Below are 14,448 nucleotides of genomic sequence, written 5' to 3'. Positions count from 1 at the left end.
GGTTTGGTAACATTTTGGTTGCTCTACGTTGGACGTTTTCAATGATATCAATGTCTTTCATTTTTGATGGACTCCATACACTGCTCGCATATTCCAGATGTGGTCTAACAATGGACTTGAATAATAATCTGAAGCTTCCAATATCTAGAAATTTAAATGAACGTCTTACTAATCCCATCATTTTGTTAGCTTTATTTACTTGGTTTTGTATGTGTTCATCAAATTTCAGTTTTGTGTTTATTGTTACACCAACATCTTTTTCATTTTCAACTCTTTTTAGAGAAACGAGGCCTCCTTCATATTTTGGCATAGTGTATGATCTTATTTCTGTTTTTGTGTTGTTGATATTTGCAGTATTTTTCACTTGTCAGGGTGAAACTTTTACAGCCCTTTATTGCTCCACTCAAAAAGTTTATTCAAATCTTCTTGAAGATTTAACTGATCATCCTTGGTGGAAATCTCGCGGAATATCTTTGTATCATCAGCGAACATAAAAACGCTAGAGTTCACACATTTTGGTAAGTCATTTATGAACACCACAAATAGGATAGGTCCGAGAACGGAACCCTGAGGAATGCCGCTGGTGACATCGTGTCATTGTGAATAGCTCCCATAGATTTTTACCCTTTGTTTACGGTTGGTTAAAAAGTTCTATACCCATTTACATGTTTGTGTGCTGATACCATACTTTTCCAATTTATATATTAATCTTTTGTGTGGGACCTTGTCGAACGCCTTCATGAAATCTGTGTATATTATTTTATATATTATAATGTAAATGTGATAACTGTATGTAGATTGCACGTTTTCGGTTACGAAAAGTGTCTGGCCTACAGGCGGGATATTTTTATTAAAAGTTAATTTGATGCTTAGAAAGGTCAGCTAAGTTGAGAAGCTGTGTTAAACAGCTTTGCCGTAAAGACTTCATATTCCCATGTGTAACCAATAATAGGTGCAATGTAGCCTATACAATAATCTCGATCGCTTGACGCCCTTGTTCGGGAAAACCCACCCAAACAATTATTTCCTCATGTCATGGTGGTATATTGTCAATTGCGATCAAGCATTGCCTTCCGTTTTATATTGTTTTTCCATATATTATTCATACTTCAATTTGACAGCGCTGCTTTACAGGTTTATGTCCGTTGTTTTATATGCGAAGTTGAATGTATATGATTGCTTGATTGCATTGCTGTTCTCATTTGCTGCATGTATGAATTTAAATGGAAAACCCCAATCTGTTTTAACTCGAGTGTTTGAACACGGATCAAGTGTGAAATAGTTGCAATATTTAAACTCCCAACTATATATGACCCTCCAAGAACACTGATATGCCAGTGGAATTATGTCAGAATTATTGATACTGAAAAGAGCATTTGTATTAATGTATTGTAGCTCACAGGTGGTTAGTGTGTGGCTATGATATTAATTAGTGAAAACATCATTTTGAATGATAAATAATCATATTATAACGAAAAATTAACTTTTCTGAAAAAAAATATTTCACTATCAAATATATATATAACAAGGTATGCAACTCAAAATCAGCCCAAAACGGGGTGCATCGCTTTGAACAGCCATATCTTCATCAATTTTGCAGCGATTTTCACGATCTCGGTCTTATTCAACGCAGAAATGAATTTCCTTTCTGGAAATGTATATGTCTTGCAATATTTTTACAAATGCTGGGTCAACTTTTAAGAAATAACACGATACACAACACGCATGACCCAGTTGACAGTGATCATGCTGTCTTTAAGACTGAAATCTTCACGGAGTAAAGGGCAACTTCCCTACAAAGTTCATGTAGTTCGATACCATAATTCAATAAAACGTATGAAAAAACATTATTACCGTTCTTGTCGTTACATTCTGCATCAAGACTAACTGTCCAGCGCCGTTTGAAACCTTTGTTTACATACATTTCAACTAACTGACATTTTAAACATACAAGTGATTTCATTGGTCCAATGCGGAGGTGTGTCTTTACAACTGGAGATTTCATTCATAAAGAATACATGATCACTGTCAACTGGGTCATGCGTGTTGTGTATCGTGTTATTTCTTAAAAGTTGACCCAGCATTTGTAAAAATATTGCAAGACATATACATTTCCAGAAAGGAAATTCATTTCTGCGTTGAATAAGACCGAGATCGTGAAAATCGCTGCACAATTGATGAAGATATGGCTGTTCAAAGCGATGCACCCCGTTATGGGGTGATTTTGAGTTGCATACCTTGTTATATATATATTTGATAGTGAAATATTTTTTTTCAGAAAAGTTAATTTTCGTTATAATATGATTATTTATCATTCAAAATGATGTTTTCACTAATTAATATCATAGCCACACGCTAACCACCTGTGTTGTAGCTAACCATCCATTGCAGAAAGCATGCAAAATACTTATGCCCCAAAGGGGGTAATTTAGTATCTGCACTGTTCGTCCTTAACTGCGTTTTTGTGCCATTCTTCTTTTTTGGTTTCTGCTCTCTAATTCTACCAGTTTTCATCAGATTGTCACCAAACTTTCTAAAACTGTTAATTAGCATTAAATGAAGGCCATGTTTAATGTCCACGTTTTTTGTAGATATGGCTCTTGAAATACTGCCCCTTGTTTTTTGTTCCATTAAATGTTTATGGGAACCAAATTCCAAAACCTAAAAAAGATAATAACTTGAAACTTGATTGGTAGGTAGACCTCATTTAGGGGATGTACAGTGGACAAGAACCATACCTCTTGCCCCCATATTTTGAGATTTATTGTCCTTTTTAGCTGATCTATTTAAACAAAAAAGATTATGAGCTATTGTCATCACCTTGGCGTCGGCGGACGGTTAAGTTTTGTGTTTAGGTCCACTTTTCTCATAAAGTATCAAAGCTATTGCATTCAAACTTGGTACACTTACTTACTATCATGAAGGGACTGGGCAGGCAAAGTTAGATAACTCTGGCGTGCATTTTGACAGAATTATGAACCCTTTTTATACTAAGAAAATTGAAAATTTGGTTAAGTTTTGTGTTAAGGTCCATTTTATTCCCTAAGTATCAAAGCTATTACATTCAAACTTGGTACACTTACTTACTATCATGATGGGACTGAGCAGGCAAAGTTAGATAACTCTTGCGTGCATTTTGACAGAATTATGTGCCCTTTTTATACTTAGAATATTGAAAATTTGATTAAGTTTTGTGTTTAGGTTCATTTTATTCCCTAAGTAGCAAAGCTATTGCATTCAAACTTGGTACACTTACTTACTATCATGAGGGGACTGGGCAGGCAAAGTTAGATAACTCTGGCGTGCATTTTGACAGAATTATGTGCCCTTTTTATACTTATAAAATTGAAAATTTGGTGAAGTTTTGTGTTTAGGTCCACTTAATTCCTGCAGTATCAAAGCTATTGCTTTCATACTTGCGACACTTACTAACTATCATAAGTGGACTGTGCAGGCAAAGTTATGTAACTCTGACTGGCATTTTGACAGAATTATGGCCCCTTTATACTTAGAAAATTGAAAATTGGTCAATTTGTCAATTTGGCCGAATTGGTCCCTTCACCTTTAAAAAGAAAAATAGATGAGCGGTCTGCACCCGCAAGGCGGTGCTCTTGTTATGTTTTGTACTGAACCTTTTTTTCCCAACAGCATATCTTATTATCTTAAAACCTAAAATAGTTATCAGCTTGAAACTAGAGTTATTGCCCTTTGTGAATTTGTTTAACTAACGTGTTAACTATATTAAATTCACACAATGACACTCATTCTATGTGTCCAGTAGCATTAAGCAGTAGCATCTGTGTATGGTGGGCACTTTTTTTGTTAATATGTAGCTTCCTTATAATACATTATTCTGCTGGCAATTGGAGCTGTTGTAATTTCAAAGGTTTTAATTGTTGAAATAAGAATGAATATGAATAATTAATGAACAATAAAGCATTTAACTTTTGTTAGATTTAGAAAACTTGTTCAGACATTATAAATTTAATGCTGTTATTCATTTCCATATTCTTAAATACAATGATTTATTTATTTCCACTTTAGACTTTAAAAATGGGCGGGCAGATCCAAAAGATGAAGGTAAATAATTAAAAGCAAGAAATTGTTTTTCATTTGCTTATTCCTATGCTTGATAGGTTCACACAACTATTTAACAGAAGCACAGTTATTAGTCATATTTTACTTATATATTGCAGATAATTGTTAACATACAGTTTAAAGATGTACACAGTCTTAAGTGGCTTCTTTTCTCACCTCTAGTCTGCATTACCCTGCTTTTCTCTGTTTTCCTGCAAAGCCTGTTGTTTCATTAAAACGAGAACTTAATATTAGTTATATTTATCAGAAAAGAACCTATATATTGTTGATTTCATAATAATAATGCTAGTATTAGGTGTGCCAATTCTGGCTAATTAGGTAAGCTCAATATAGCAGATACAATGGCCCAGTGTATGAACGTGGGTGTTTGCATCTGAGCTTGAAGGGACTTTAACTTTATTATTCATGATGCAATTTAAAATAATTTACCACACAATTTACCACACATGTTCACCATTATAACACAACATGTATAATACATATCTCCCAACCTCAAAAGTCAAAGTCACAATTAGAGGTTTAATGTAACATTTGGACATCTTATCTGGACTGTAACTTTGTCTTTAATGCAATTTTTATAACCCCATTACCATTGGTAATGGGGGCTATATAGGAATCACTTTGTCGGTCTGTCCTGAAATTTCATCCGATCTTCACCAAACTTGGTCACAAGTTGTATCTAGATGATGTCTAGGTCAAGTTTGAATGTGGGTCATGCTGGGTCAAAAACTAGGTCAGGGGGTCAATTAGTGTGTTTTAAACCGAAAGTTTGTCCAGACCATAACTATGTCATTTATCGTTAGATTTTAAAATGACTTGGTATATTTGTTCACCATCATGGGATGGTGTGTCGTGTGAAAAAAGTACGTCGATATCTCCAAGGTCAAGGTCAAACTTGGAGTTCAAAGGTCAAATGCTTGTCTGGGCCATAACTTTATCATTTATTGTGAGATTTTAAAATCATTTGGCAAATTTGTTCACCATCATTGGACGGTGTGTCGTGCGAAAGAATTACGTCAGATCTCCAAGGTCGAGGTCACACTTTGAGTTCAAAGATAAAAAATGACCATAAATGAGTTTGTCCGGGCAATAACTATTTCGTTCATTGTGAGATTTTAAAATCATTTGGCAACTTTGTTCACCATCATTGGACAGTGTGTCGCGCGAAAGAATTACGTCGATATCTCCAAGGTCAAGGTCACACTTTGAGCTCAAAGGTAAAAAATGGCCATAAATTAGCTTGTCCGGGCCATAACTATGTCGTTCATTGTAAGATTTTTAAATCATTTGGCACATTTGTTCACCATTATCAGACGGTGTGTCGCCCGAAAGAATAACATCGATATCTCCAAGGTCAAGGTCACACTTTGAGTCCAAAGGCCAAAAATGGCCATAAATGAGCTTGTCCGGGCCATAACTATGTTGTTCATTGTGAGATTTTAAAATCATTTGTCACATTTGTTCACCATAATTGTATGGTGTGTCGCGCGAAAGAATTACGTCGATATCTACAAGGTTAAGGTCACACTTGGAGTTCAAAAGTAAACAAGGGACAAAATTGTTACAATACCAGGTTTTCATTGTGAAAAAAAAATCTGATAAAGGGAGAAAACTCAAACTGAACTTTTGAAATGAACAAACAAAATTAACCCCCTTTGTAAGTTTGTTTTAAAAAAAAATCTATTTTTAGTCGTGGCGACCTTGACATTGGAGATATTGACGTGATTCTTTCGTGCGACACACCGTCCCATGATGGTGAACAAATTTGCCAAATGATTTTAAAATCTCACAATGAATGACATAGTTATGGCCAGGACAAGCTCATTTATGGCCATTTTTGACCTTTGAACTCAAAGTGTGACCTTGACCTTGGAGATATCGACGTAATTATTTCGCGCGACACACCGTCCAATGATGGTGAACAAATGTGACAAATGATTTTAAAATCTGACAATGAACGACATAGTTATGGCCCGGACAAGCTTGTTCCGCCAGCCCGCCAGCCAGCCAGCCCGCTCGCATTCGCCAATCTAATAACCAGTTTTTTCCTTCGGAAAACCTGGTTAAAAATGGCCATTAATGAGCTTGTCCGGGCCATAACTATGTCATTCATTGTGAGATTTTAAAATGACTCTGTACATTAATTTTGTTCACAGTCATTGGACGGCGTGTCATGCGAAAGAATTCAAGAGTTCAAAGGTCGAAATGGCCATAACTGATAATGGCATAATAATTCTTAAAAATCGCCATAAATTAGATTCTCTTGTTTTGTGGAGACAGCATGCAAAATAGTCTGTGTCAATGCGGTAAGTGGGGGTATACGTCACGTCTGTGACAAAGCTCTAGTTTATAATTAGTTACCACAAATGTTTAGCATCAAAAGATTGCATGTCATGTGTAACATCCGTCTCCCAACCTCACGGGTAAAGGTCACAACTTGAGGTAAACGGTTAAATTAAGGAATTAAACTACTCTTTTGTGGACTGTAACTTCGTCAGTCAGCTTGCAATTTAAAAATAATTGTCTACAAATGTTCACCATGAGGAGACAATGTGCAGCGTGTAACAAACTCTACCCTACCTTCTAGTTAAAATACATCCTTACAGGTTAAAAGTTAATTTAAAATTATTTGGCAATATAACATCTTGTCTGGGCAGTAACTTTGTCATTCAGTCTTTAATTTAACGAATAACTTACACCACAAACGACCACCATGAGGAGATGGCTTGTTGTGCAACGGGCATCACCATGCCTCAAAGGTCAAGGTCACAATTAGAAGTGAAGATTAGTAAAGCAGCATGTCCCGACCATAACTTTGTTATTCATCATGCAATTTAAAAATAACTTACCTCAAATGTGTACAATCAGGAGATGATGTGTCAGGTGTAAAACTCTTGTTCAAACCTCAAAAGGTAAAGCCACTCTTAGAGTCTAAAGGATCAATATTGCCATAAAACGTCTTGTCCGGATTGTAACTTTGTCATCCATTACCTTACTATAACTTACCCCAAAAATGACTTTCATACGATGATGTCATGTTACTGTGTAATAACTGTCTCCCTTTCTAAAAGGTCAAGGTCACACTAAGATTAAAGTTCAAATTTGGTAAAAACAGCTGGTCCACACTGTAACTCTTTTGTTCATCATGTGGCATATTGAAGAGAAGAAAGCGTGTCATGTGTACCTATCACCTCTGTATGTCAATAGTCAAGGTCACACTTCAAGGTTTATTGTTGAATTTGGCCATTAAACAGATTGTCTGGACTTTAACTTGGTCATTCTTTTTCAAAATTTTACAATAATTTCTCACAAATCTTCACCATGTGGAAGTGGTGTGTCATGTATAAAAACCGTATGCCAAATTAAGAAGTTTAATTCACAATTAGAGGTCAAAGGTCACATCCGATATGAAACTAACATCAAATGTCTAATGTTGGCAAATCATTTTTTTGACTGCATCATCATCATCATCATCATAAATATGCAATAAATTATGCAATTTAAAAAACAAATTTACCATAAATGGTCACCATGTGGAGATGGCATGTTACATGCAAGTCTGGCATCCCTTCGGCCAAGGTCAAGGTCACACCACAGGTTACAGGTCAAACATGTGTATGGAAGAGCTTGTCAAACAATTGCAAATATTATTGACAATTGACTTGACAAGTTGTCTCAGGCAACCTGATTTGTATGTTTTTACTCAATTATTACAATGCCCGCAGGTACCCGGTAATGGGGTTTGTTTATGCCCAGATCAATAATTGTCTGCGTAAAATGTTAGATGTTTTTCGTATTTCATTAAAATTAAAATGTTATTACTGTGAAGTGTAATACTATGTTCAAGACTCTTAATGTGCCTTATGGTCCACATGCACCTGAGTAATTTGGCCTTGAAAAAAGCTGACAACGTAGTGAAAAGGTATTTATCAAGTTTGGTACTCAGCAAAAGTTCATGACATAAAGAATAATAGATAAATTGTGTACTTGAAATTGTTAAGAATTGTTCAGAGGGAAAGAATTACAAGGGTTATTAAGATATTTCTTGTTTAAATGAACTGTTAACGGGATGACTGAATAGAAAAACAATATGAGATAAGATCTCAGCAGCAAATCCATGTTATATTTAATTTAATTTCATATACCAATCCATACAAAATGCTGTGAAGGAAAAACTTTTACACTAACTGTTTTATCAAATATATGGAGTACATGTTAAAACACATACATCTGTTATGGTCAACACTGGCACACATGTTAAGCACTCGCCCTTAAGCTATTACTGATCTGTTGTCTTTGACTATTTGCCATGATGGACAGATGGCACACTTTCACAGTTTATGATTATTAACCCCTTATTTACAATAAAAATATAATCAAGATCAATTAATGATAATAAATAATTATAATAATATTTGACACTTTTTATGTCCCCCACCACTATGGTGGGGGGCATATTGTTTTTGCCCTGTCTGTTGGTTGGTTGGTTTGTGTGTTTGTTTGCTCCAACTTTAACATTTTGCCATAACTTTTGCAATATTGAAGATAGCAACTTCATATTTGGCATGCATGTGTATCTCATGGAGCTGCACATTTTGAGTGGTGAAAGGTCAAGGTCATCCTTCAAGGTCAAATATACAGCTTCAAAGCGGCGCAGAAGGGGACATAGTGTTTCTGACAAACACATTTCTTGTTAATGATTATTTTTTTCTATAATTGTATTCTGTTATATATAATCAAATTTGCACCGAGAATTCAGTTGAAAACCTTATAGCGTCTGCATTTTTTGTAATTTTTATCTAACAGATTTTTTTCTGTCTGAAGTGTTTATGCTTCATCATTATTTAAAACGTAAACAATTAAAGTACGCATTGTACATATGAACGTGGAATAAAATTATCTTTGTTTGATTTAATGTTTAACGCTTGTTTCACCCTTGAAGTATTTTAATGTTTTGAGGGAATGTTTTCATCATATATAATTGTTATTGTTTCTTTTTTGCAGAAAATGATTACAGGTGAAGGTATGTAAACTTCATTAGTTTTACACAGTTATTTTTACAATTCTTGATGCCTTAAAACATATCCAGAGAATGCTCTCCTAGTTGGCATCAAACTTGTGACCTCTGGATTGCTAGGCAGACTCCATATCAACTACACCATTGTGGCCTCTAAAAACAGTAAAAGTGAAAGAATTATGTTCAACTATTTATTTTGAAACGGATTACATATTAAAATAAAACATCAGGGCCGTATTCACCAAACAATTTTAAGACTTGTTTAAGAGTAAACAATATTCTTTAAATCGATATATTCAAGAGCTTCTTGAACTTTGAGTCAGACTTTGCATTAAACATCTCTATCTATATCACTCTTCATGTAGAACATAATGTTCATGCCATAATCACCAGTGAAGGCCTGTATATATTCATACACTGAACGCATTTTTTCTTGGTTCCAAGTCTATTCTTTATTCTTAAGTCTAAGAATAGGTTAATACGTGCCCAGGATGGAAATGATTAAAATGAAGGAGGCTTGTGAATTTCCTTAATATGTTTTCAGTTATGTAAAAAAAGTAATTTTGCTTTTTATGTACCTGGCATCTTGATGCAGGAGGCGTAAAGTTAGTGGCCTGTCTGTTTATTAATATTTTATCTGACCTAATTTGTTGCAATAAATGATCATGTTTCCTCTAGCACCAAAGGCAATCATAACAACTCTTTGATACAATTGCTTGTTAAGACTGTTTCTACCCACCCATACTGCCCGACCTCACTTTGACCTTGACACAATTCGGACACTATTTATATGGGCTATTTGTTGGTTAACCCGTTCCCACTTAAAAGCAAAGTCCTGTCATCAAACCTTGCTTTGACCTTCAACTTGTCAAATTATACTTTTATTCATTCACAGCTGTAGTTGCTATGAGAGTTTTCTGTCCACCCACATCACCAAGCCTTTTCTTTGACCTTGACTTTGGCTTAGAAATGGGCAATCCAGCACCTATTGTCAGCATGTATATTTGTTGAACATAGATTCTTATTTTATTTATTTTCTACCTGATCTAGCCTATAGATTTTGGATTAGTTATGATGATTCACTTCTTATGAATATCTTATGTCTTATATGATTGAAGAATCATGCTGGGTAGCATTATGGGAAAAACACATTACATTATGAAAAATTTATTTCTTTTACCTCTGAACACTTTGTATTTTTGCATTTAAGTAGAGGAACAATTTGTGCATATTAATGCCAGTGCCTCATTTTTCTTCATAATTCACGTTGTGCAAAAAATGGTTGTTGTTCCATTTGCGGTTGGCTTAGCTCTTGATCAGCCTGCGCATCTGCCTATTTAGCATGACACAGCTCATATGTTAGATGTATGGTTTTATTTTAAACATATTAATAACTTGGTTCCTTATTGTATTTTTTTTTTTTTTTCAGAGCCTAAGTTTCCAGACACTCTAGAAGGGTTTGGCTACCATTTTGACAAAGGTACCTGCAGAATGAGATTGACTGATTTACTATTGCATAACATGATATGCATTAAAACACTTATAACTGGATTATATTATTTTTTACTTTAATTGTTTTATTATAAAATCAGATATCGTTCCTCTTCTTAGTTTATACAAATCATGCCCTTGTAGTCCTTAACCAGGGTTCTCGAGTATTTTACCACTGAGGTACAGTTTCTCAGGTGAGGGTTCAAAGATCCCAAGTGTCCGTTTGCTTTTATGATTAATGATAATTTTTTCATTGATTAAAATGTGAGCATTGTCAGCAAAAATTGTATTGTTATACCAGAAAATACTTTTTTAGCTTGACTATTATATATGAAATATATATAGTTGAGCTATCCTACTCACCCCGGCGTCGGCGTTCCCGTTAGCGTTCCCGTTAGAGTGCAAATATTAAAGTTTGCGTACTACCCCAAATATTTCCTATGTCCTTTGACATATTGCTTTTATATTTTGCATACTTCTTTACCAACATGACCCCAATCTATAAACAAGAGCAGACAACTGTATCAAGCATTTTGACAGAATTATTGCCCCTTTTATACTTAGAATATGCATATTATTGATAAATCTATGTTAAAGTTTGCGTTCCACCTCAAATATTTCCTATGTCATTTGACATATTGCTTTTATATTTTGCATACTTCTTTACCAACATGACCCCAATCTATAAACAAGAGCAGACAACTGTATCAAGCATTTTGACAGAATTATGGCCCCTTTTATACTTAGATAATTGAACATTTGCTTAAATTGCCATAACTTCTTTATTTATGATCACATTTGATTCATACTTTGACAAAACAACACTTACCTGACATACCACAATGCACTCCACCCATCCCCCATGCCCCACCCCAGAATCCCCCCCCCCAAAAAAAATTTTTGTTTTTGTTTTCCTTATTTTTGAAATATCATATATTAAATGACCACACACCCACATTATACCCCCCCCTCCCCCCTTTCCATGATGGCTAACGTTATACTGTCAAGCACTCGAATAGTCGAGCGCGCTGTCCTCTGACAGCTCTTGTTGTTATACTGCTGCAGTTTACTGGCATACATGTAAATTATCGTGATTTATAGTCCAATTCAATGTTATGAAATTCTCTGAAATGTTCTGTAGCAGACAAATTTAATCAGGGACAACCATTTCCATTTTTATGTAATTTTTCATTTAAAACAAGTCTCTTCTTAATGGAATTCTTGTCTGCAAAGGCTGATCGGGGAGACAATTTCCACTTTTATGTTATTATTGTTTTAAGTAGGTCTCTTTTAATGGAAGAACAGTTGGCACGGAAACCTTATGTGCAGACATGAAGCAGGTTTACCGAGAGTGAGGCTGAGGTCTGCAGTTGGTTGCTCTGGTAGTGAAGTTCATAGGTAGTGAAGTTCATCGGTAGTGAAGTTCATCGGTTGTGAAGTTCATCGCAGATAAGAAAGAGAAAATGGCCTCCTTACTTAAACCATGGTTAATATAACTAATGGTTAAAATTTTGATCAACTAAGATCAGCAGCACTATTAAAAAATGTCCTTTCATTTGACATGGTATTTTGTCCATATTTGTATTTCAGAAGGGAGAATGCGTTCAATTGAGAAGGGAGAACCGTTCAACTTTGACGTGAAAGCAGGCGATGGGTCGTACAACCAGAAGCACTACAATGCCTTGGGAGAGGTAAGGACCAAGTCTGGAAACAATTAATTTTAACAATATCGCAGCAGTTTGAATTCTAAATACAGAACAGCTATTGTAAATTGTTAGATTAAATACCAGGAATAACAAATACAGCTTGGACAGATCTGATGTGACATAAATGAATAACAATATCAAAACAATGAAGAGTTTTTGCATAACAATTGTCCTATGCAGCCACAGTAGCTGTCACCTACAAAGTCACACAGGGTTTCGTGGTCTTATTAGTTGACATGGACATTAACCTTTTCAAAGTTAAATATTGACTTGACTTAATCCTGAGTTTATTTGTCATCTGCTGCGGGATAAGTCCCAGTAGCTGGGGTAGGCAGCAGGCGGCAAGAGCGTCTAACCCCTGATTTCAACGCTCCTCTGTTCTGTGGGTCTGTGTGTCCCATGCCACAGGTGTGCAGGTCATCCTTAACACAGACCACAATTTTCTTGGTCTCCCTCTACCTCTAGCACCAGGAATGGCCATCTTCGTGATTGAGTTGATACAAAAAGTGGCACGCTCGACATGCCCATACCACCTCAGACGTCTGGCTCTCAGTGATGCCGTGACTTATGGTTTCCCTAGTTTACCATACAGGGTGTCAGTGTCAACTCCGTCGTCAGGTTTGATGCCGCAGATCCAGCAGGCCATTGCTCAGTCATTTCTAGGAAGTCGTTATAGAGCAGAAGCAGATGGTGCCCACGCTTCACTACCATGTAACATGGCAGAACGGACACAAGCATTTAACACATTGCTACGGGTTTTAAGGGAAACAAGCTTCGACGTCAGTATTGGTAGGAGCTTCTTAAACTTTCCCTAGGCAGTGCAGCATCTGATGATGATGGCAAGTTCGCAGCCTCCCCCAGCACATAGCGTGTCACCCAGATAGCAGAAGCTGGCCTCAACATCAAGCTGTGAGCCATCAACGACCAACAGAATAACTGGTCTTCCATCAATTGGACTTGCCTGGTCCAGGTATCTCGGACATACATAGTCCGGGATGCTGGTGATTCTTCCCTTGATGCCACTGCACTTTTTGTACACCCACAGTTCAAACTGGGTACACTCAATCGAGTTCACTCCCACTCCTGCAGAGGTATATGCTCCCACGTCATGCAGAAGGTTCAGTCCGGGACCGGTGATCAAGAGATTTGTCTTATTCATATTGACCCTCAGCCTCTTGCTTTCCATACATGTAATAAAAAGAAAATACCAATTTATTGTGTGCAAAGCATTGCTACTTAGCATTTTTTATTTGCTAGCAACAAAAAAGTCAATGCAACTTATTCACAAAAAATCAATGCCTAGAATTATTTTTCATGCTGTTGTTTAAGAAACTTTACTTACGCAGGTTCATTGAAATGGATTCTATTATGAGAGAAAAATGTGTTTCATAATTCCATGTTTAAATTATTATGAAGGTTATCACCAATACAGTGTATGAAATGCTGGAAAAGGAGTACAAGCTGCAGAGGACCTACCTTCCTGTAAGTATGTTTTATGGCAACAATTTTAAAAGCTCGCTAAAGCAACACTGTTCTCAAATTTCTACTTATTGTGTTGTCAACTTACACATTACAATAATCCTTCATAAACATACTTCCACTACAAAACTTGTATTACAGGCATTCATGCAGATACAGTAAAACTTCATTTTTAATACCATTTTTGTGAATGTTGACCATTATATGTTGAAGTAATAGAACTGTTAAATAAAGATGCATACCATTATTTTATACACCATTAATGTAAATGATAACAAATATATAAATATAAACATGATTTATTTGTCATCACTACATGTTTTGTCATGAAACAGATTGTTTACTAGTTTAACTGGAGGCTTTTTAATGCAGGCGCAAGCAGAGCGCGACCAGCCTCGGTCGTTTGTGTTTGTCAGTGGGGACCTGTACCACAACTCAGATAAGCTGCTAATCCTTATCCATGGCAACGGAGTGGTGCGAGCCGGCCAATGGGCTCGCAGGTATTGGGTTACATGTTACTGGACTCGTATTGCCATAAAGGTCCTAAGGGAATTCCTTGAACCAAGGAAATTTCTTAACATATATAGACAGCGGAGGATTATTGTGAAATTAAGAAAAACTGCTAAAATTATGTTACCTTTACAGGCTTTTTGTTCA

General features: G+C 35.9%; 1 protein-coding gene across 5 annotated transcripts in view; it reads left to right on the top strand.

Moving 5' to 3' along the window:
- Positions 1-977: 977 nt before the first annotated feature.
- LOC127877522 (cotranscriptional regulator FAM172A homolog) overlaps positions 978-14,448 on the top strand; it is a 37,691-nt gene continuing 24,220 nt past the window's right edge. For 2 of the 5 annotated variants that reach the window (XM_052423459.1, XM_052423458.1), the window contains exons 1-7: positions 978-1,134; positions 4,045-4,080; positions 9,103-9,121; positions 10,545-10,595; positions 12,197-12,297; positions 13,729-13,794; positions 14,164-14,291. In XM_052423459.1, the coding sequence (XP_052279419.1) occupies positions 1,036-1,134; positions 4,045-4,080; positions 9,103-9,121; positions 10,545-10,595; positions 12,197-12,297; positions 13,729-13,794; positions 14,164-14,291 (500 nt within the window). In that variant the 5' untranslated portion in view covers positions 978-1,035. The remainder of the gene's footprint in view (positions 1,135-4,044; positions 4,081-9,102; positions 9,122-10,544; positions 10,596-12,196; positions 12,298-13,728; positions 13,795-14,163; positions 14,292-14,448) is intronic. The other 3 variants (XM_052423461.1, XM_052423462.1, XM_052423460.1) reach the window with 3 other exon arrangements.

This window comes from Dreissena polymorpha, chromosome 4 (assembly GCF_020536995.1).
Source record: "Dreissena polymorpha isolate Duluth1 chromosome 4, UMN_Dpol_1.0, whole genome shotgun sequence".
In the NCBI taxonomy this organism is placed as follows: Eukaryota; Metazoa; Mollusca; class Bivalvia; order Myida; family Dreissenidae; genus Dreissena; species Dreissena polymorpha.
Note: the sequence above shows the minus strand (reverse complement) of the source record. Positions and strands in the feature narration are given on the sequence as shown.